General features: G+C 43.3%; 1 protein-coding gene across 1 annotated transcript in view; it reads left to right on the top strand.

Annotated features, from left to right (window-relative positions):
• The window catches only part of LOC132820719 (galactosylgalactosylxylosylprotein 3-beta-glucuronosyltransferase 1-like), a 116,137-nt gene that overhangs the window by 68,570 nt on the left and 23,843 nt on the right, over positions 1 to 23,724 (top strand). The window contains exons 4-5 of the mRNA XM_060832984.1: positions 12,640 to 13,166; positions 14,756 to 15,052. Coding sequence (XP_060688967.1) covers positions 12,640 to 13,166; positions 14,756 to 15,052 — 824 coding nt within the window. The remainder of the gene's footprint in view (positions 1 to 12,639; positions 13,167 to 14,755; positions 15,053 to 23,724) is intronic.

Below are 23,724 nucleotides of genomic sequence, written 5' to 3'. Positions count from 1 at the left end.
ACACTTTCTGCATCTCCTGCTGCTGAACTCCTTAGCCACTTCCACTCACATCTGCTAACTGGCCTGTCTTTAAGACAACTTTCCAAAGCGTCAGTGAAACCTTATAATCCATGTTGTTGTACCTTTAATTAGAAATCCTTTCTTTGACTAAATAGATGCATCATCTTGGTCAACTATCCACACAGATTGAGGAGTTGTGAGCTGCAATAACAGTTAGTTTCCTTTCAGAAAGGTAGAATTGCTGCACACACAAATTGAGTTCCAGATCTGAAAATGGTTTCACTGTTTCGACAGCGACTGAGTTGAAAAGATTCTGCTTGAATCTCAATCTATCTCGAATACAGAGACAGGAGATACCTTAACAATGAGATCACTTCCTTCTCAAATTCAGTGGAGCTAGTGTTTGCATGATAATATGAATTCTGGTCTCGCATTCTTTTTAACAATAAGGTCTCTGTTATCTTCCCATCATTGGGAAGAAATGCATTTCTTGGATTAATATTTGGGTAGATATGCTTGAAAAATACCTGCATGAAGATATGTTTGAGAAGAGTTATGTGTTATTGAAGACACATGGGCAGATGTCCCTCTGGGGTGGCATGCTGGCTCTGTGGTTAGCACTGCTGCCTTACAATGCCAGGGACCAAATTTGATCTCAGCCTTGGGTGACTGTCTGTGTGGAGTTTGCACATTCTTCCCATGTCTGTGTGGGCTTGCTCCGGTTTCTTCCCACAATTCAAAGCTGTGCAGGTTAGGTGAACTAGCCATGCTAAATTGCCTGTAGTGTTCAGGAGTGTGTAGTTTAGGGGAATGGGTCACTCTTTAGAGGATTGGTGTGGACTTGTTGGGCCAAATGGCCTGTTTCCACACTGTAGGGATTGTATGATTTTCTTTAGTACACAGATATAAAACTTTGATGGGATATAGCACTAATCATAAGTTTGGGCACCAACTGTAGACATGACATTGAATATTTTTTTTAAGTCGCGGGTATAGTCCAGTTTTTGTTTTTAACGGCTAAAATTTAAAGTTTTTTTTAAGTGCCTAGCAGACCCGGAAGCTGGTGTCACGCTAGGTAACCTGGGAAGGTTTTTTTCTTATAAAAGCGCGCAGGCGAGTAACCCGAGGCACTACAGGGGTAGAGCCTCCCACCCGCCCTCCTCCTCTAACCTAAATAATAAGACCCGTTGTGGTAAGCAGGTAAGTGCTGCATTTTGCTTGTTTGTTTCTTTAGATCTAGTTTTTTTTAAAGTTTACCTTTTAGAGGGATGGCAGCGAAGGCAGTGCAATGTTCCTCTTGCAACATATATGAGGTGAGGGAAGCCATTAGCATCCCTGCTGATTACACTTGCAAGAAGTGCACCCATCTCCAGCTCCTCCAAGACCGTGTTAGGGAACTGGAGCTGGAGTTGGATGAACTGCGGATCATTCGGGAGGCAGAGGTGGTCATAGATCAGAGCTTTAGGGAAGTAGTTACTCCGAAAGTTATAGAGAGATGGGTGACAGTGAGGGGGAGTGGGAGGAAGCAGCCAGTGCAGGGACCCCCTGCGGTCATTCCCCTCAAGAACAAGTATACCGTTTTGGATACTTGTGGGGGGGATGACTTGCCGGGGTAAGCAACGAGGTTCAGGCCTCTGGCACGGAGCCTGTCCCCGTTGCTCAGAAGGGAAGGGTAGAGAAAGGTAGAGCAATAGTTATTGGGGACTCAATAGTGTGGGGCACAGATAGGCGGTTTTGCGGGGGCAACAGAGACTCACGATTGGTATGTTGCCTCCCAGGTGCAAGGGTACATGATGTCTCTGATCGTGTTTTCCAGGTCCTTAAGGGGGAGGGGGAGCAGCCCCGGGTCGTGGTCCACGTTGGCACCAATGACATAGGTAGGAAGAGGGGTGAGGATGTTAGGCAGACTTTCAGGGAGCTAGGTTGGAAGCTCAGAGCTAGAACGAACAGAGTTGTTGTCTCTGGTTTGTTACCCGTGCCACGTGATAGAGAGTCGAGGAATAGGGAGAGAGAACAGTTAAATGCGTGGCTACAGGGATGGTGCAGGAGGGAGGGATTCCGGTTTCTGGACAACTGAGGTTCTTTCTGGGGAAGGTGGGACCTCTATAAACAGGATGGTCTACACCTGAACCTGAGGGGCACCAGTATCCTTGGGGGGAGGTTTGCTAGTGCTCTTTCGGGGGGTTTAAACTAACTCCGCCGGGGCATAGGAACCTGGAATGTAGCTTTAGGGTACAGGACCTTGAGTGTAGGGAGGTTAGGAGCAAGGCATCGATCTCGAAGGAGGGTGCCTGTAAACAGGAAGGTGGCTTGAAGTGTGTATACTTCAATGCCAGAAGTATAAGAAATAAGGTAGGTGAACTTGCAGCGTGGGTTGGTACCTGGGACTTCGATGTTGTGGCCATTACAGAGACGTGGGTAGAACAGGGACAGGAATGGCTGTTGCAGGTTCCAAGGTTTAAATGTTTTAGTAGGGTCAGAGATGGGGGTAAAAGAGGGGGAGGTGTGGCATTGCTTGTCAAGGATAGTATTACAGTGGTGGAAAGGACAATGGAGGAAGACTTGCCATCTGAGGTAGTTTGGGCTGAGGTTAGAAATAAGAAAGGTGAGGTCACCCTGTTAGGAGTTTTCTACAGGCCTCCTAATAGTCCAAGAGAAGTAGAGGAAAGTATTGCGAGGATGATTCAGGAGAAGAGTGAAAGTAGCAGGGTGGTTGTTATGGGGGACTTTAACTTCCCAGATATTGACTGGGAAAGCTATAGTTCCAGTTCATTAGATGGGTCGGTGTTTGTCCAATGTGTGCAGGAGGGTTTCCTGACACAATATGTAGACAGGCCAACAAGAGGTGAGGCTATACTGGATTTGGTTCTAGGTAATGAACCAGGCCAGGTGTTAGACTTGGAGGTAGGTGAGCACTTCGGAGACAGTGACCACAACTCGGTGACTTTTACTCTAGTGATGGAGAGGGATAAGTGTGCATTGCAGGGCAAGAGTTATAGCTGGGGGCAGGGAAATGATGATGCGGTGAGGCATGACTTAGGATGCGTGGATTGGAAAAATAGGCTTCAAGGGAAGAACACAAATGATATGTGGAGATTGTTCAAGGAACAGCTATTGAGTGTCCTTGATAAGTATGTACCAGTCAGGCAGGGAGTAAAGGGTCTTGCGAGAGAGCCGTGGTTTAATAAGGAATTGGAATCCCTTGTGAAAGGGAAGAGGGCGGCCTATGTAAAGATGAGGCGTGAAGGTTCAGTTGGGGCGATTGAGAGTTATAAGGTAGCCAGGAAGGATCTAAAGAGAGAGCTAAGAGCAGATAGAAGGGGACATGAAAAGTCCTTAGTTGGTAGGATTAGGGAAAACCCAAAGGCTTTCTATAGGTATGTCAGGAATAAAAGGATGACTAGGGTAGGTATCGGTCCAGTCAAGGATAGTAGTGGGAAGTTGTGCGTGGAGGCGGAGGAGATTGGAGAGACATTAAATCAGTACTTTTCGTCAGTATTCACTCAGGAACAGGACACTGTTGCTGATGTGAATATTGAGTTACAAGTGATGAGAATGGATGACCTTGAGGTATGTAGGGAAGAGGTCTGGGGAATACTGGAAAGAATGAAAATAGATAAGTCCCCTGGGCCTGATGGCATTTATCCTAGGATCCTCTGGCAAGCTAGGGAGGAGATAGCGGAGCCATTGGCCTTGATTTTTATGTCGTCATTGTCTACGGGAATAGTGCCAGAAGACTGGAGGATAGCGAATGTGGTCCCCTTGTTCAAGAAGGGGAGTAAAGATAGCCCGAGTAACTATAGGCCAGTGAGTCTCACTTCTGTTGTGGGCAAAGTCTTAGAGAGAATTGTAAGGGATAGGATTTATGAACATCTGGATAGGAATAATGTGATCAAGGATAGTCAGCATGGTTTTGTGAAGGGCAGGTCGTGCCTCACAAACCTTATTGAGTTCTTTGAGAAGGTGACCAAGGAAGTGGACGAGGGTAAAGCAGTAGATGTGGTGTATATGGATTTTAGCAAGGCGTTCGATAAGGTACCCCATGGTAGGCTAATGCAAAAACTACGGAGGTATGGCATTGAGGGTGCCTTAGAGGTTTGGATTAGGAATTGGCTGGCTGGAAGGAGACAGAGGGTAGTAGTTGATGGTATAGGTTCATCTTGGAGTGCAGTTACTAGCGGTGTTCCACAAGGATCTGTTTTGGGACCATTGCTGTTTGTCATTTTTATAAATGACCTAGAGGAGGGGCTTGAAAGCTGGGTGAGCAAGTTTGCGGATGACACGAAAGTCAGTGGAGTTGTGGACAGTGAAGAAGGATGTGGCAGGTTACAGCGAGATATAGATAAGTTGCAGAGCTGGGCAGAAAGGTGGCAAATGGAGTTCAATGTAGCTAAGTGTGAAGTCATTCACTTTGGTAGGAGTAACAAGAAGATGGATTACAGGGCTAATGGTAGGCTACTTGGTAGTGTGGATGAGCAGAGGGATCTTGGTGTCCATGTACACAGATCTCTGAAAGTTGCCACCCAGATAAATAGTGCTGTGAAGAAGGCATATGGCGTACTGGGCTTTATTGGTAGAGGAATTGAGTTCCGGAGTCCTGAGGTCATGTTGCAGTTGTATAAGACTCTGGTGCGGCCTCATCTGGAGTATTGTGTGCAGTTTTGGTCACCATACTATAGGAAGGACGTGGAGGCATTGGAACGAGTGCTGAGGAGGTTTACCAGGATGTTGCCTGGCATGGTAGGAAGATCGTATGAGGAAAGGCTGAGGCACTTGGGGCTGTTCTCATTGGAGAAAAGAAGGTTTAGGGGAGATTTGATAGAGGTGTACAAGATGATTAGGGGTTTAGATAGGGTTGACAGTGAGAACCTTTTTCTGCTAATAGAGTCAGCTGTTACTAGGGGACACAGCTTTAAATTAAGGGGTGGTAGGTATAGGACAGATGTTAGGGGTAGATTCTTTACTCAGCGGGTTGTGAGTTCATGGAATGCCCTGCCAGTAGCAGTGGTGGACTCTCCCTCTTTATGGTCATTTAAGCGGGCATTGGATAAGCATATGAAGGTTATTGGGCTAGTGTAGGTTAGGTAGGCTTTGGTCGGCGCAACATCGAGGGCCGAAGAGCCTGTACTGCGCTGTATTTTTCTATGTTCTATGTTCTGTGTTCTATATGAAATCTACACGTAAGCCTTTTAGTCCAACTTGTCAGTGCTGGTGTTTACATTACATATGAGTCTCCTCCCATTTTGGTGTTCCATTTCTGAAATATAGTGGTTATGACATTCACTTAACAAATGAAAGGGCCCCTGCTTCGAAACCAGGCACAAGCATTTCTTTGATCAGGTATCAAATAGCTTAGTTGGCTGGACAGCTGGTTTGTGATGCAGATTGATGCCAATAGCATGGGTTCTGTTCCTGCACCAGCTGAGGTTACTCTGAAGGACTCTCCTTCTCAATCTCTCCCCTCACCTGGGGTATGGTGACCCTCAGGTTAAACTTGGACCAGTTGTTTCTTTGTAATGTGAGCAGTCCTCTGGGACCATGACAACTTTACCTTTAACTCCTGTTCCAGTTATCTCATCTTAGCCTTTCAACGTACCTGTTAGAAATATTTTATGCATTTGTCTTTTTGAACCGATCTAAGATATTCACCTCAACGACTTCCTGAGACAAATAGTTTCACATTCTAACCACTCTCTGTGCAAAGAAATGTCACTTTGTTTCCTTCTAAGTGACGATGCATACTAAGTTTTGGATTCTATGCACGCTGAAACATTCTCACCACATCTACCTCAGCCAACCCATTCAGTTTTTTAAAGACCTCAATAAACCACCTTTAAGTCTTCTTTCTAAATAAAAACCCAATCTGTTCAAACTACCCTGAGGTCTGTAAACTCTAGGTTCCGCTCACATCCCTGCAAATGTCTTGACATTTTCTCCTGCTTTTCTGTGCACTTTTGTTCCTCTCTTCTTTGACCTTTGAGGTGGAAGTGTTAATGCTCATGATCAGGGTGTTTGGTCGTTTCTCGGTGAGCTGAGGCTGACCTTTGCCCAGAATGTTCTGCTGGAAATAAGGCAGGAATTTGCAGACATTTGATCTTGGACAAATTGCTTGCCCAGGCTTTGCTTTGCTTTCACTTTTATTTGATACGTATTTGTTTCCGAAGAAGTTTGTTTGATTGAGAAATGTGTAGCAACTCTAAGGAGTTTCACCCAGGAGGCAAGTCAATATCAGAACTCCGAAAGGAAGCAATCAAATTCTGCTTGTGGTACTTCCTTTAACTGCCCTGAGAGAACACTCAAGACTCACACTCTCCATAAAACGTTGGTCAGTGAGTGTCAAGCATTTTGGCTACATGAGCAGTGCGACACAGTTGTGTCTGCCTCATTATGGTGTGAATGGTTATCCTGTCACCTTCAATGAATACCATAATGTGTAATATTTTGTTGTGCCTTTAGGAGCTTCCGAGGGCAGCTCAAGTGAAACTGGCATGGTGCTGCTACATCATCCAAATCCTGCGTGCATAGAAAAGATTGGTCATGTCTATTCCACTTTAGACTCTCAGTTTGATAAGCAGATTTACTCATCTTCATTTCAAGAACAATGATGACAGGTTCTGGTCATGGACTGAAACCAGGGTCTCAAGATAGGGCTTTCCTCATTTCCCCTCCCCCCACCTTGTCTCAGTCCCAACCCTCGAACTCAGCACCACCTTCCTAACCTGCAATCTTCTTCCTGACCTCTCCGCCCCCACCCCCACTCCGGCCTATCACCCTCACCTTGACCTCCTTCCATCTATCACATTTCCAACGCCCCTCCCCCAAGTCCCTCCTCCCTACCTTTTATCTTAGCCTGCTGGGCACACTTTCATCATTCCTGAAGAAGTGCTCATGCCCAAAACGTCGATTCTCCTGCTCCTTGGCTGCCTGACCTGCTGTGCTTTTCTAGCAACACATTTTCTACTTTTTCTTCAAGTAGGCTGGTACATGACTTTATGCTGATTGTAAGATTGAAGTTGTCATTTGGATTGGAGGACAGGTTTGTGCTACATTTCATGTCTAGCCCTGAACCATAAGTAAGTACGCAATCATGAAGATATTCGATTCTGTTCTGTTTCCTTTCATAAAGGTGGAGGCTGGAACCTTGCTCTAACCTGAGGGAACGGACCAAGATCCTGTTCAATTTTAACATATCTTCATTACTTGTGAACTGAATATACCAAGAAATAAATGCTAGCTTGTTAACATTTGCAATTGCTTTGCCATCCTCGGATGCTGCTTTTAATGGCCTGTAGCTTTCTGTGCTCTTGTTAAGCTTTTTCTTTTCTGAGTACAAAGTGTCTGTTTTCCCTACCAAAGTGAAACCACTCCGCATTTATCTCTTAAAATTCATTTGCCACTTGATTGCCCAGTCTGCTTTTTTTGTATTGTTTTTTTCTCTTTGGAGAAAATGAGGACTGCAGATGCTGGCGATCAGAGTCCAGAGTGTGGTGCTGGAAAAGCATAACAGGTCAGGCAGCATCCTAAGGATAATGCTCCTCGGATGCTACCTGACCTGCTGTGCTTTTCCAGCACCCCACTCTCGACTTTCTTTTCTCTTTGTCAACTATAAATCCTGATTTTATGCCAGCTGTAAATTTAACATATATTTTGCATAACAGGAAATGCTGCACTGATCCTGTGCAACACTGTTTTCTGTTTCTTTTCCTACTTGATCTTGTAGCCACAGTAGTTATATAGCTGATCCTGTTCTGTTTCTGGTCAATGCTAACTTGTCAGATATTTATAGGGAGGAAATCAGTGATGGAAAGTTCAGAACGATGGTAAGCTTCCCTCTTGAACATTGTCTGGTACTTGGCCTAAATGATACATGGTAACAGAGCCAAAGGCAGATATCACTTCACATTCAGTGAGTAGTTAGGACACGGAACACGCTGCGAGAGTGAGGTAATGGCAAATTCAATTATGGCTCATAAAGAGAATTTGATCATTACCTGATTCAAAGGATTTGACAGGCCCATGGATAAATGCTGGGAGTGGGACTAGCTGAAATGCTCTTCCAAAGAAGCAACATGAAGATAAAGACTGGAAGATCTTTATCTGTACTATAATCATTCTACAGGATATTTGTATCTAATGTGTCATAATCTGTGTCCGTTTCTTCCTACCGTTATGTGGTGTCATATCATGTTTAACTGATCTGGCAAAAGCAATGGACAAAATTTAACAATTATAGTAGGGGGGGGGTGTCCTTCTTCCTGCGGTCAGACATTTAGGCTCCTCTGAGGGGAATTACACCCTCACTATCCTGATATGGTATCACAGCATGATATCTGCCTCATCCTATGTAAGATCTTTTGGCCTCTCACCAATTGCTGCCGGTCGATGCCACCACGGCTAGTGGCCAGTACTGGTACTGCAATGTAGCCCATGCAGTGAGGGGAGCATGAGGAATAAGGTAACTTGGGATAATTGGGGCCAGGCAGAGAAGGACGGATTGGTATTTAGACCACATGGAGATCTTCAGCCATGGGCAACCTAATAATGAGGTGGCAACCCGGTGAGGCTACCAAACAGGATTACTTGCATGTCAAACTGCCTAAGCTGTAACTGGGAGCCCCAGAGCTAAATGATTCCAAGAGGAACCAGATTCTAGCTCTGCAGTTCTTCCACATCCAATTGTGAATGGTGGTGGACAATTAAATAACTTGCTAGAGAGGAAGCCTCCTCGTTCTAACTAATGAAAAGTCCTAACACATCAGTGTAAAAGATAAGGCTGAAGCATTTGCAACAATTTTCAGCCAGAAATGCCAAGTGGATGATCTATCTCAGCCTCCTCCAGTGGTCCCCAGCATTACAGACAATAGACAATAGACAATAGGTGCAGGAGTAGGCCATTCAGCCCTTCAAGCCTGCACCACCATTCAATGTGATCATGGCTGATCATTCCTAATCAGTATCTGCTTCCTGCCTTATCTCCATAACCCTTGGTTCCACTATCTTTGAGAGCTCTATCCAACTCTTTCTTAAATGAATCCAGAGACTGGGCCTCCACTGCCCTCTGGGGCAGAGCATTCCACACAGCCACCACTCTCTGGGTGAAGAAGTTTCGCCTCAGGTCTGTCCTAAATGGTCTACCCCGTATTTTTAAGCTGTGTCCTCTGGTTCGGCACTCACCCATCAGCGGAAACATGTTTCTTGCTGCCAGAGTGTCCAATCCTTTCATAATCTTCCAGGAATTGATCTCGTGAACCTACAGATACCTTCAGCCAATTCAATTCACCTTCTGTGATATCAAGAAGCAGTTGGATGCACTGAATACTGCAAAGGCTAAGGGCCCTGACAACATTCCAGCAATATTACTGAAGACCTGTGCTCCAAAACTTGCCACTCCCCTAGCCATGCTCTTCCAGTACAGTTATAATACTGACATCTACCTAGCAATATGGAAAACTGCTCAGGTAAATCCTGTACCTGAAAAGCAAGACAAATCCAACCCAACCAATTATCACCCCATCTGTCTCCTCCCAATCATCAGTAAAGTGATGGAAGGTGTCATCAACAGTGCTATCAAGCAGCACCTGCTCAGCAATAATCTGTTCAGTAACACACCGTTTGGGTTCTGCCAGGGCCACCCAGCTCCTGACCTCATTACAGCCTTGGTTTAAACATGGAGAAAAGAGCTGGATTTCAGAGGTGAGGTGACAGTGACAGCCCCTTGAAATCAAGATCGTATTCAACAGAGTGTGGCATTAAGGAGCCTGAGTAAAACTGGAATCAATGGACCTCAGAGGGCAAACTCTCCACTGATTGGACTCATACCTGGCACATAGGAAGATGGTTGTGGTTATTGGAGGTCAGTCATCACAGCTCCTGAACATCTCTACAGGAGTTCCTCAGGGTAGTATTGTAGGCCCTATCATCTTCAGCTGGTTCATCAATGATCTTCTCTTCATCATCAGGTCAGAAGTGAAGATATTCATCGATGTCTGGTGCTGAAAAGTTGTGCATTTGCAACTCCTCAAACACTGAAGCTGTCCATGTTTAAATGCAACAAGATCTTGACAATATTGGGGTTTGGGCTGACAAGTGACAAGTAACATTCACATCATACAAGTGCTAGGCAATGGCTATCTCCCATAAGAGACAATCTAATCAGTGTGCCTTGACATTCAATGGTGTTACCATCACCGAATGCCTCACTATCAACATCCTAGGGGTTACCATTGACCAGAAACTCAGTTGGACTTGCCATACAAATACAAGAGCAGATCAGAAGTTAGGAATACTACAGCAATTAACTCAACTCCTGACTCCCAAAATCTGTCTGTCATCTACAAGGCACAAGTCAGGAGTGTGATAGAATACTCCCCATTTGCCTGGATGGGTGCAGCCACAACAACACAAAATAAGCTTGACACCATCCAGGACAAAGCAGACCGCTTGACTAGCACCACATCTACAAATATTCACTCCCTCCACCACCGATGCTCAGGATAGCAATGTGTACTACTTGCAAAATGCATTGTAGAAATCCCGCAAAGGTCTTCAGACAGCACCTTCCAAACCCAAGACTACTTCCATCTGGAAAGTCAAGGGCAGCTGGTACACGGGAAGCCACTCAGCATTCTGACTTGGACATATATCATTGTTTCTTAACTGCCCTTGGTCAAAATCCTTGAATTCCCTCCCTTAGGGCAAAGTGAGTCAACCTACACCAAGTGGACTGCAGTAGTTCAAGGCAGCTCACCCTCACCTCCTCAAGGGCAACTAGAGACGGACAATAAATGCTGGCCAGCCAGCACTGCCCGTGTCCTATGAGTAATGTTTTTGTTTACATAAAAAGGACCCCTTGCCAGGTGACTGGCTAACCCATCAGCGTTTACGCCCACAGCTTTTCCACAGGTTGGGACTGGACAACTGCTGGTTGTTACCATTGTCTTTGGGAAATCAGAGAGCATCGAAGATGTGAAAGCAGCAGGATGTTCACTCTCTATGTTCTCACCAACTGATCAGCACCTTCCACTCCCCAGTGTTAATCTTAAATTTACCTTCAAGCTGGACATTTCATCCCATCCTATAAATCAGGCTTGGTAACATTTATATCTGGTTGCTATTCCCCATAGCATGTTTGGCTCTGTCTGGATAGAATCTTCTTGAAGCAGGTTCAAAGAGAGGACACCAACTGGTAAAGTAGGTAGTTGGGTCAGTTACTTCATGCTAGCTTACCTTCAAGGGATCTTGCCAGAGACTGGGCATACTAGATTCAGCAGCAGTGGGTCACAAATGGGTGGCAATTAAAGAGTCACATTGACTCAGATTTGGGATGTTGCTGGGATCTTATCTGAGGCCAAATCCCTGGATCACTAGAGTGGTAAACCAGCACACCATTGAGGTCTCATTTGTAGAACCCACTAAGTCTCAATAAGGTTTCCCCTCCATAATGTTGACTTGGTAGCTGCCTTTGCTTATTGTTATTGATTTGTTTCCACATCTGCAGTGTATGATTCCACCTTGAGTCTCCCTCCTGCATCAACTGCACCCACCTGTCTCAATGCAGCTCTCACCATTGCGGGGTTAAGGCAGCCCCAGTGCCACCAATTCTTCCACATTGATCGGAACTTGCAGAGGCAACCTCCCATTTGGCTGTCTCTGGGAAATTCGCACAGGTAGCATTACTCAGAGACCATCAGGAAAGGGACTGCCTCATGTCCTAGCAGTTTATAAAGAGCAAGATCATAAGAATCCCCCTTCTACATCTGATTCAGTATTATTCCAATCTGATAATGTTCCAAATTTATCAGGTTTTTCCTGTTTGATCTTTAATTTGGTAAGATCTCTGTTAGTCTTTATCTGATCGTATCTTAGAATTGGTTTGGCATTATCTCTATGTTGCAGGGCTGATATATATAGGTTTGCGGCTATATATTTCTGATTTGTCACTGTTCAGATCAAATTGGACGTAGTCAATATATCGGGTCATAACTGAATCTAGTTTGGTAATTTCTATAAAAAAAGTAAATGCTGCTGATGTTGGAGATCTGAAATGGAAACAGGAAGTGCTGACAGGCTTCAGTAGGTCTGGCAGTATCTATGAAGAGAAAGGGCGAATACTTCAAAACGTTCTGCAGAAGAGGCATACTGAACTTGAAATGTTAACTGTCTCTCCCTTCATGGATACTGCCAGACCTGCTGAGTTTCTCCAGCATTCTCTTGTCTTGAGACAGATTAGTTCCCTTAGTCTCTTTTTTAAACTCATACTGTTGGAAGATATTCCAATAATAATGCTATAAACAATTACCCTCTCTGGCATTTGTACTGTGCAATCCTTTGTCAGTTAATCTCTCCTCTTTTACCCTCGATCACACACCTTCTCTGTTGTTTTTCCGGATCTCTGCATCCTTCCTTCCACCAACCCCAAGTTGATTAATCTTCTATCTTTATGATGAAAGGTCATCTCAACCTGAAACATTGGGTCTGTTTCCCTCTACAGATGTGATCTAACCTACTGTTTCCACCACTGTTGTTTCCTTTCTGAGCTCCTGTATTCACAATTTTTGCTTTTCTATGAAAGGTGCTGTTTACTGAAAGACACAAGGCTTCTGCAATTAACTTGAATATCTCTAATCGCTTTCTTTACAGAGGAGCCTGACAATGGAACTAAAAGGATACTCACCAACAGCTCTCAAAACAAAGAGGAACAAAGTGTCTGTGTCCACCAGGAAGCAATGCTTACTCAGCAGATCATCAAACTGGAATACATATACATCAGACCTCCCCAGTGGTCTCAGTCCTTACCAACCATCCACGTCATAACACCGACCTATACGAGACCAGTTCAGAAAGCAGAGCTGACCAGGCTAGCTAACACTTTCCTCCATGTACAGAACCTGCACTGGATCGTTGTTGAGGACTCTCCCCGCAGGACCGGTTTAGTAGCACTGCTGCTGGAAAAGAGTGGACTGAACTTCACCCACCTGAACATCCAAAGCCCAAAAAGTGTTAAGATGGGCCTCAGTAAATCATCTTCTCGCACGCCAAGGGGCACTCTGCAAAGAAATTTGGGTCTGCGTTGGTTGAGAGACAAATTGAACCCTAATGAATCATCAGAGGGCGTGGTTTACTTTGCTGATGATGACAACACTTACAGTTTGGAACTCTTTGAGGAGGTGCTCCCTTTGTCTCCATGACAAGCCTTGTATCAAAACATAAGCATATGATTGTTATGCTCTGCAGTGATCTATTATTTTATAGCCTTTATCACAGTCACTGGATAAATAATATTTGTTATAGATTGCATGTTGCCATAATGAACATTTAACAAGTACTGGTAGTTTATTGCTGTTAGTAAAACTAGTAAAGTTGGTTGTGTTGAAAATTTGCTAATTAAAAAGTAACTAATATCAATTAAACATTTACTGCAGGGTTAGGTTACAAACTACTGTATTAAAAAGAAGGTAGAATGGAAGTCCTTAACTCAATAGAAGGATGAACTCACACCTCCTCCCTCACCTCTATCCGAGGCCCCAAATGATCCTTTCACATCCGGCAGAGATTTTCCTACACATCCAAACACCTCATCTTCTGTGTCCCTTGCTCTCGATGTTGTCTTCTCTACATTAGGGAGACAGGACCAAACATCCCTAATGCCCTGTGGCCAACCATTTCAACTCCCCCTCCTACTTCCCCAAGGATATGCAAGTCCTGGGCCTCCTCCACCACCAAATCCAACCCACCTGATGCCTGGAAGAAGAACACCTCATCTTCTGCCTTGGCACCCTCCAACCACACAGCATCAACGTCAACTTCACCAGTTTCCTCATCTTCCAGATCCAACCTTCCAACTCAGCACCACCCTCTTGAACTGTCCCACCTGTCCATCTTCCTTCCCACCTATCCACTCCACCCTCCCCTCCAACCTGTCACCATCACCCACCACCTTATTGGTCTATCGTCTTCACAGCTACCTTCACCGCAGCCCTACCCTACCCTCTCATCCCTATCTCCCCTTCCCTCCAACCCCCACATTCCTGATGAAGGGTTTATGCCTGAAACATTGATTCTCCTGCTCCTTGGATGCTGCCTGACCTGCTGTGCTTTTCCAGCACCACACTTTTCCATTGAACATAAATCCCTAGAATTGCTGGTATTTGGGTGCCTGAAGTAAACATTTCATTAATGTTAGTTTGTAGGTAAAGGGGAGGAATTCTGTAGCATGCCTTAAATTTTATCTCTGGGGATTGAGTATTAAATTGTAGCTATATTATTGTAGCTATATTAATCCAACTCAATTATTACCATTAATGTAGATAGCATGCATCAGAGGGTGAATTCCAGGGAAAGAAATTGGAGAAAATAAAGCAAACATAATTTGATTGTTTTGATGCTACTTATTGACAGTGACACTAAATGCTAGAATTGGGTCAAGTCTGGACAGAATTGACAACCAGAAATCAGTATTTTTGAGACCCAGATGTTACAGAGCACACCAAACAATTTTTGAATAAGTGGAAGATTTGAAATAGTCAGGAAATATCTAAATAGCCATAAACCTCAGCAATAGATACACTTTGAGATTGTCAGTACTGTGTTGCTAAGTTAATAGATCTGATAAGCAATCAACTGTGGATTCAATTAATTCCTTTTAATGTTACATTTGCAGGCATTAAAATCTTATCAATTCTAATTAAGACACACAGCCCAGGCAAACACCCATTGCAAAGTTTATATAATTCACCTGGCTGTTTTTATTTTTCAGATGCGATTCACAAAAAAGGTTTCAGTATGGCCTGTAGCTTTCGTTGGTGGACTGCTATACGAGTCTCCCAAAGTGAACAATGCAGGAAAAGTCATCGGTTGGAAAACTGTTTTTGACCCAAATAGACCTTTTGCTATCGATATGGCAGGATTTGCAATCAATGTTAAGTTGATACTCATGAAACCTTCAGCCAACTTTCAGCTGTATGGAGTCAAGGGAGGATACCAGGAAACCAGCTTGTTGCGGGAACTCATAACTTTAAAAGAGCTGGAACCTAAAGCTTCAAATTGCACTAAAGTAAAGTAACGTTCCAATTGGAACTTAATTAACACACACAGTACTCAACCAAATCTGTGGGTTGGGTATCATTCTATAAACTAGGATCAGTGTATTATACTTCGAGGGAAATGAGCATTATTGGCCACTTGCCCTGCAGGATTTCAGTTACAGCAAATATTCTAGGGAAACATTGAAATGAAGTGTGAGGGATATTTGCCTCCCATTACACCAGGAATACTGCCAGTGATATGTGTTCGTACTGGAATGGAATAAAGTCCTTTGGCCTTAGCTTGCCATTATGGAAAAAAATTGTCTCTTGGAATCCCAAGTGTGATCCATTGTTAGCTTTCCGTGATTGTGCTGGTCACAGTTGTCAATGTAATAGTCAATGCAAAGATAATAATTCATGCTTCTGAAAAGACTTTAACAACCATTAACTGGTACATACAATATCCACACATAATGTGATACTGGCTGTAGAAGTGGATTTGGCTTTGATAATGTCCTCATTGAATCATGACTCAGCCTAGAACGCATGTTACGGAAATGGCCATGCTCAATGGTTGCAAGGCATAGCCTTATTTCCCAGCAGTCAGCCTCAGACTTTCCTCATGGATGCAAAGAGCTTCAGAATGAAGAGGGAGACAGTACAGTCATATCATCATTGGGGTAGTAATCCAGATTAATGCTCTGGGGACATTAATTAAAATACTACAGCAATTGGTGGAATTTAAATGTGATTAGTAAATCTGAGGTGTAAAGTTATTTGTAGTAATGGTGACAGCGAAACTATTGCCAATTATTGTAAAAGCCTGTTTATTCACTGTGGTCCTTTAGGGGAGGACATCTGTATTCCTTGCTTACATGTGACTCCTTATCCAAAGCAATATGATTGACTCTTCGCAGAATCACTGAAGTATTCCAGTGCAGAAGGAGGCCAGTCAGCCCATCATGTTTGCACCAGTTCATTAAATGGGCATCATTACCTAGTCCCCATTTCCTGTTTTTCCTCATACCCTTACACATTATATTTATCCAAATAATCATCTGCTGCCCCAATTGAACCCTGCCTTCATTACACGTCTCAGGAGTGCATTTCCAAACCCTAACTACCCTAACTGTGAAAATGATTATCCTCATGTCACTCTTGCTCCTTTTCTAGATCACTTTATTTGCTTAATTGCTCTCAAGGTCAATTCAAGATGGGCCTCAAATGTGTCGCCAACATCCCTGAATGAATGAAGGAAGGAAAACAAACTGTGTAACTGAAAACTAGTTTCAGTTATGGTGCTCATTATGCTATCATTAATTTTTGTAAAAACCAGTAGGATTGATTACAATCCTCCAAGGAAGAAAATCAGTTTCCCTTATCACATTTGACTTAGATCTGACTCCAGACCCACAGCAATGTATTTAAATACCAGTGAAATGCCCAAGCAAACCACCACTATTGGTACTAAATCCCAATAGAAAAGTTGAAGATGAGTTTAACCTGACAGACCACCTGGCATTGGCCTAGACACCAGCAATAACTATGGCAAACACAGCCCTGGCAACCCTGCAAAGTCCTCCTTGCTAAAATCCAGGGTTTTCTGTCAAAATTGGGATAGTTGTTTCATGGACCAGCAACAACCTGACACAGTCATTCTCACAGAATCATTTCTTAAAGACAGCGTTTCAGAATCTGCCATTGTACAGACCCACCAGAAGTAACTGTATAGTAGATTATTCTCAGGGAGAGGCTGTGCTGGGAGTCCTCAACATTGGACCCAGACCCCAGCATCAGACCATCGTGGAGAAAGGGACCTCCTGATGATTATCATCAATGGGTCTCCATGTTGAAAATCACTTGAAAGAAGCACCAAGGGTGGCAAGGAAACAGCAGGTGTTGTAGGTGGGGGAGTTAATGTCTGTGACTAACAGTAGCCCAGTAGGAACACCACTGACCACAATAGCTGAATCCTGAAGGATAAATTGGGTCTGCAGTAGGTGGTAATGAAAATAACAAGAGGAAAACATTAGCAGACCTTATCCTCACTGTAGGAAATGTAGAAACCCATAACAGTATTGGTAGGAATGATTGCCTCATAATCTCTGTGGAGATGAAACTATCTCTTTCCAGTGTGAATGCACTACACTGTGCTCAGTGGCAATACTACTGTGCAAAATGAGATAGATTCAGAATAAACATAGCAGATCAAAAATGAGCATCCATGAGTCATTATGGGCCATCAGCAGTAACAGAACTTTGTTCAACTACAATCTGTAACCTCATTCTCTAGCAATGGCATAATTACACACTGACTAAGGCTAATAACTGAATATTCATTGGGACCTGACACTTCAGTAGGACATGGAAATGAAATGAAAAGTGATATGGTAGCTCGAATAATAAAGAATGAAATCAGGTGCGACAAAAATAAATAACTGAGATGTGGAAGTGCTGGTGCTGGACTGGGATTGACACAATTAAAAGTCATACGACACCAGGTTATAGTCCAACAGGTTCATTTAAAGTCACAAGCTTTCGAAACTCTTTCATCAGACCTTCCGCTAATGAAGGAGCAGCACTCTGAAAGCTTGTGAGTTTAAATAAACCTGCTGGCCTATAGCCTGGTGTAACTTCTGACTAAACAACTGAGAGGAGCTGTTTATAGGCCCTTGAATAGTAGCTATATTGTACATTCAGGAAACAATGGAGCTTGTAAGAAATGTGCTGCAGTAATCATAGAAAACTTCAATCTCATTTTCAATAGACAAATCAAAATTGGCAAAGGAAGCATGGAGGAAGAGGTATTTGAGATAGTATTTTATAACAATATATGCTGGAACAAATAAAGAAGTGTTTCATTTTACACCTTCAAACATATCATGAGGTAAGATTAATTAATGATCTTTCCTAAACTTATCTGGGAAAGCGCAATCATAATGTGATAGAACTTCACATACTGTTTACATTTAGGCAGTTGAAAGGATATGTAGGTAGGTTTGGCTCAAGTGGACTCAAATTATAGGTTAAAAGAAAAAAGTAATCAGATCGACACTCATCTTTTAGATTGGCAGGGCAGGCACAAGGGGCGGAATGGTCTATTCTTGATCTTAATTTGTACATTTGTATTGTGTTGTAGAGAAACAGTGAAAGATGTAACGAAATATTTTGCAGTTCTTAACAATGGCATATTCTATTGTCAAATTCATGAGACAGATGCACTGTTGTAACCAACTAAGGAAGGATATTTTATATTACAAATAGTTCAGAAGGTTCACAAGATTGATTGGGTTGTTGAGGTGAAAGGGTTGCTTTATGAGGAAAGGTTCGTGGATTAGACCTGTATTCAGTGGAGTTTACATGAATGAGAGATGATTTTACTGATTTTTCTGAGTTGGCTTTACAGGCGATATACCGAAAAGATGTTTGTTTTGTTTTATGATGAGAAATCAGAACTGAAGACCACAGTTTGAAAGAAAGAGGTGTCTGAGACAGAGATCAGGAGAAATTTCTCCTCTGAGTGTCTTTGGAATTTTTTTTTCCACAGGAAGTATTGGAGGCAGAACCATTGACAATATGTTCAAGCTTGATTTTTGATCGATGATACAATCAAGGGTTTTGAGATTAGCAGGAAAGTGTAGTTAAGAACACAATCTGATAACCACAATCTTGTTAAACATTGCAGTAGGCTTGAAGGACCAGTTGGTGTCTAACCACTCGTATTTCTTATCATCCTATGCTGGATGTAAAGCCAAGGGATCAACTCTGGTTCGATGAAGAGTGCAGCAGAGTATGCCAGGCACAGTACCAAGCCTACACTACTGGCAGGTCAAATAATGGAAGAAGCATATGGCTGACAGAGCTAAATGATACCGCAAACTAAGAAGCATACAAAAGCTCTTCAGTTCTGTCACATCCAGTCCTGAATTGTGGTGGACAATTAAGCAACTAACCAGAAGGAAAGGTTCCACAAATATGCCCACGCACAATGATGGTGGAGCCCAGCACATCAGTGCAGAGGATAAGGCTGATGCTTTCATCTAAATGGCCAAATTAATGATCCATCTCCGATTCGACCCAACAACCTCAGCAAAACATTAGTCTTTAGCCAATCCATTCACGCCACATGTTATGAAGAAATGGCTAAAGGTACTGGACACCACAAAAACTATGGGCCATAACAGCATTCCAACAGTGTCCCAATTGTCACAAAGCTTGCCAAGTTTTTCCAGTGCATGTACAGTAAAAGCCTTTACCCAGCAATGTGGAAAATTGCCCAGACATGCCTTTGGTATAACAAACAGGTGAAAGCCAATGCAGCTGAATACTTTCCCAATAATCACCTCAAGATCAGCAGCAAAGTCAAGGCAGCTATTGTTGACAACACAACCAAATGGCATTTACACAGCAATAACCTACTCATTGATGCTCAGTCTGGCTTCCACCGGGGCCAATCAGCTGCTGACCTCATTACATCCTGGGTCCAAACATGAACAAAAGAGCAGAATGCCTAAGTTGAGATGAGAGTGACAGCACTTTGTATCAAAGTAGCAGGTGATCGAGGTTCATGTCAAGAAACTTGAGCAAAAGTGGGGTCGATAAGAATTATCTGGAAAACTCACCACTGATTGACATCATGTCTCGCACATTGGAAGATAATTGTGGTTGTTGGAGGCTAATCATCTCAGTATTTGCACATAACTACAGGAGTTCCTCAGGGACAAACATCTTCAGCTGCTCTATCCTCCCTCCATCATAAGGGGGATATTTGCTGACAATTACACAATGTTTCCCACCATTCATGACTCATTGAATACTGAAGCAGTCCATTGTCCATAAACAACAAGCTCTGAATAACACATGACTTGGGCTGAGAAGTGGCACATAACACTTGCACCATACAAATACCTACAATGACCACCTCCAACAAGAGAGAAACAAATAATTTCTGATTGACATTCAATGGCATTATTATCGCTAAATCCCCCACTACCAATGTCCTGTGTGCTACTTTTGACCAGAAACTCAACTGGGCCAGCTGTATAAATAGTGTGGGAACAATCCTAGGTCAGAGGCTATGAATGCTGCCATGAATCTCTCACCTGACTCCTTGACGTCAGTCACCATTTACAAGTCACTAGTCAGGAGTATGATAGAAATACTCCACATTTTTGGACAAAATCATCTTCAACAACACTCAAGAAGCTTGACACAATCCAGGACAAAACAACTGGCTTGATTAACTCCCTATCACCACATTAAAAATTCACTCCCTCCACGCAGTGAAATAATGTGTACCATTCGGTAGATGCTCTTTAGTTATTTCCCAACTCTCCCTTATTAATCCTTTCCAAACCCATGAAGGTAATTAACTAGAATGACTAGTTTAGTAGATGCATGGGAACATCACTGCAATCTTTCCTCAAAGCCACATACCATCTTTGTTCATATTCTCTGACATTTAAAAGAGTGAGAGGTGACTTAATTGAAATGTTTAAGATCCTGAAGGGACTTGTAGGTGGATATGGAAAAGATGTTTCCTCTTGTGAGAGAATATCGATCTAAGAGTGCTGTTTACAAATAATTGGTTGTCCAATAAAGACAGATGAGGAAAAAAATCAGAGGATTGTGAATCTTTGGAGTTCCCTTCTTCAAAAGGTAAAGAGTGTAAAAACCTTAAATATTTTTAAGATAGGTAGATAGATTCTTGATTATCAAAGACAAGAATGTTTTTTGGGTTTAGGCAGGAATTGGTATGCAAGAACTGATATTAAAATCAGATCAGCCGTGATCTTATTGAATGATGGAACAGGCTCAAAGGGCCAAGTGCCGACTCTTACTCCTTGTTTGCATTTTCATATATTTATGTGACCCTTTGTAGTCACCCCTACACTGTTGCTGGATCAAAATGCTGCAGTTCCCATTCTAACCATACTGGCAGTGTAACTGCACGTGACATAGTGCAATTGTTTAAGGAGGCAGCTGTCAGTATCATCTCAAGGGAAATTAGTGATAGATGTCTTGAAACGGTTGAAGTTGGATAAATCCCCAGGACCTGATCAGGTCTACCCGAGTACTCTGTGGGAAGCTAGAGAAGTGATTGCTGGGCATCTTGCTGAGATATTTGTATCATCGATAGTCACAGGTGAGGTGCCAGAAGACTGGAGGTTGGCAAACATGATGTCACTGTTTAAGAAGGGCGGTAAGGACAAGCCAGGGAACTATAGACTGATGAGCCTGACCTCGGTGGTGGGCAATTTGTTGGAGGGAATCCTGAGGGACAAGATGTACATGTATTTGGAAAGGCAAGGACTGATTCGGGATAGTCAACATGGCTTTGTGCATGGGAAATCATGTCTCACAAATTTGATTGAGTTTTTTGAAGAAGTAACAAAGAGGATTGATGAGGGCAGAGCAGTAGATGTGATCTATATGGACTTCAGTAAGGCGTTCAACAAGGTTCCCCATGGGAGACTGATTAGCAAAGTTAGATCGCATGGAAGACAGGGAGAGCTAGCCATTTGGATACAGAACTGGCTCAAAGGAAGAAGACAGAGGGTGGTGGTGGAGGGTTGTTTTTCAGACTGGAGGCCTGTGACCAGTGCAGTGCCACAAGGATCGGTGCAGGGCCCTCTACGTTTTGTCATTTAGATAAATGACTTGAATGCGAGCATAAGAGGTACAGTTAGTAAGTTTGCAGATGACACCAAAATTGGAGTCGTAGTGGACAGCGAAGAGGGTTACCTCAGATCACAACAGGATCTGGACCAGATGGACCAAAGGACTGAGAAGTGGCAGATGGAGTTTAATTCAGATAAATGCAAGGTGCTGCATTGTGGGAAAGCAAATTTTAGCAGGACTTATACATTTAATGGTAAGGTCCTAGGGAGTGTTGCTGAACAAAGAGACCTTGGAGTGCAGGTTCATAGCTCCTTGAAAGTGGAGTCGCAGGTAGATAGGATAGTGAAGAAGGCGTTTGGTATGCTTCCCTTTATTGGTCAGTGTATTGAGTACAGGAGTTGGGAGGACATGTTGCGGCTGTACAGGACATTGGTTAGGCCACTGTTGGACTATTGCGTGCAATTCTGGTCTCCTTCCTATCGGAAAGATGTTGTGAAATTTGAAAGCGTTCAGAAAAGATTTACAAGGATGTTGCCAGGGTTGAAGGATCTGAGCCACAGGGAGAGGCTGAACAGACTGGGGCTGTTTTCCCTGGAGCGTTGGAGGCTGAGGCATGACCTTATAGAGGTTTACAAAATTATGAGGGGCATGGATAGGATAAATAGACAAAGTCTTTTCCCTGGGGTCGGGGAGTCCAGAACTAGAGGGCATAGGTTTAGGGTGAGAGGGGAAAGACATAAAAGAGACGTAAGGGGCTACTTTTTCACGCAGAGGGTGGTATGTGTATGGAATGAGTTGCCAGAGGATGTGGTGGAGGCTGGTACAATTGCAATATTTAAGAGGCATTTGGATAAGTGTATGAATAGGAAGGCTTTGGAGGGATATGGGCCAGGTACTGGCAGGTGGGACTAGATTGGGTTGGGATATATGATCGGCATGGATGGGTTGGACTGAAAGGTCTGTTTCCATGCTGTACATTTCTATGACTCTATGACAAGAGACAGTGGCTTTACCACCATTCACATTCCACAGAAGAATAAAAGAAATCTGCAGTTAAGTTCTAGACACTTTCAAGGAAGTGACTATGTATCATGTATTAGCCTAAGACAGAGGTCAGGTGGAATATGCACATGAAAGGGTTTAAAATGTATTCGATTTATTTATTTGATAATTGGGCATTTGCAGATATTTTTGCATACCAAATTTAGTGACTTGTGGGGCATAAACACCATCAGAGATTGGTTGAGTGGTCTGTTTCTGTGTTTTGACTCTATCTTATAGCAGCCATATACAGTACAAATAGTGCACCACTCCATTGATGCAATGGTGGGCTTACACCAGTTCCTTATTAAAGGTCCTGTGAATCAAATGCTAATGTGTCCTTTTGATAATTCCCCTTATAACTGGAATGAGTCTATTATGGATTACATTGAGATCTGTAACTGAGAGTGCTACAGGATAGACAGTGCTAACTAAGGATTGGCCTTGAAAGTGGTCAGTAGGTTAGAGGTACAGATCAGTCTCCATCTCCCAACTACTGAGCCTTTGCACACACTGCTACTTGTGGTTGTTGTGCAATCCATGTGTACTATTCTGTGTATCTCAGATAGGGATACTTTTTCTCAGTGAGGACAGACGTGATGAATCTGTGTCATTTCTTCTCAAAAATCTAATAGGAACAAGATGAATTGGAGAGAGTGCATGTTTACAATATGATCTACAAACCAGGATTAACTCCAAAGCTGGGACTTTCCAGGCCTGTTGGCGAAAGGCTGGAAGGTGAGATGGATGGCAAATGGGACAGATAGGCATTAGGGAATCACCAAACCAGTTTTTCAATTATGGGAAAGGTGGCAGATGAGTAACTCGCCAGGAGATCAGTAGGTCTCTTCTTGCCATTTCTGGCATTTTGACTGTGACAGAAAGGGCTTCCTTTTCAGCACTCTATTGCCACCTAGGGAACCCCAGCAGAACTGGCCAAATCTCATGGCAATGACTCTGCTTACCTTCTATCAAATCCCTTAACCCCTCAATGTCTGCCTATCTGGCCATAGCCCCTGCTTCCCTGGACTCCTGTTAC

The sequence above is a fragment of the Hemiscyllium ocellatum genome, chromosome 12, assembly GCF_020745735.1.
Source record: "Hemiscyllium ocellatum isolate sHemOce1 chromosome 12, sHemOce1.pat.X.cur, whole genome shotgun sequence".
NCBI classification, from domain to species: domain Eukaryota; kingdom Metazoa; phylum Chordata; class Chondrichthyes; order Orectolobiformes; family Hemiscylliidae; genus Hemiscyllium; species Hemiscyllium ocellatum.
Note: the sequence above shows the minus strand (reverse complement) of the source record. Positions and strands in the feature narration are given on the sequence as shown.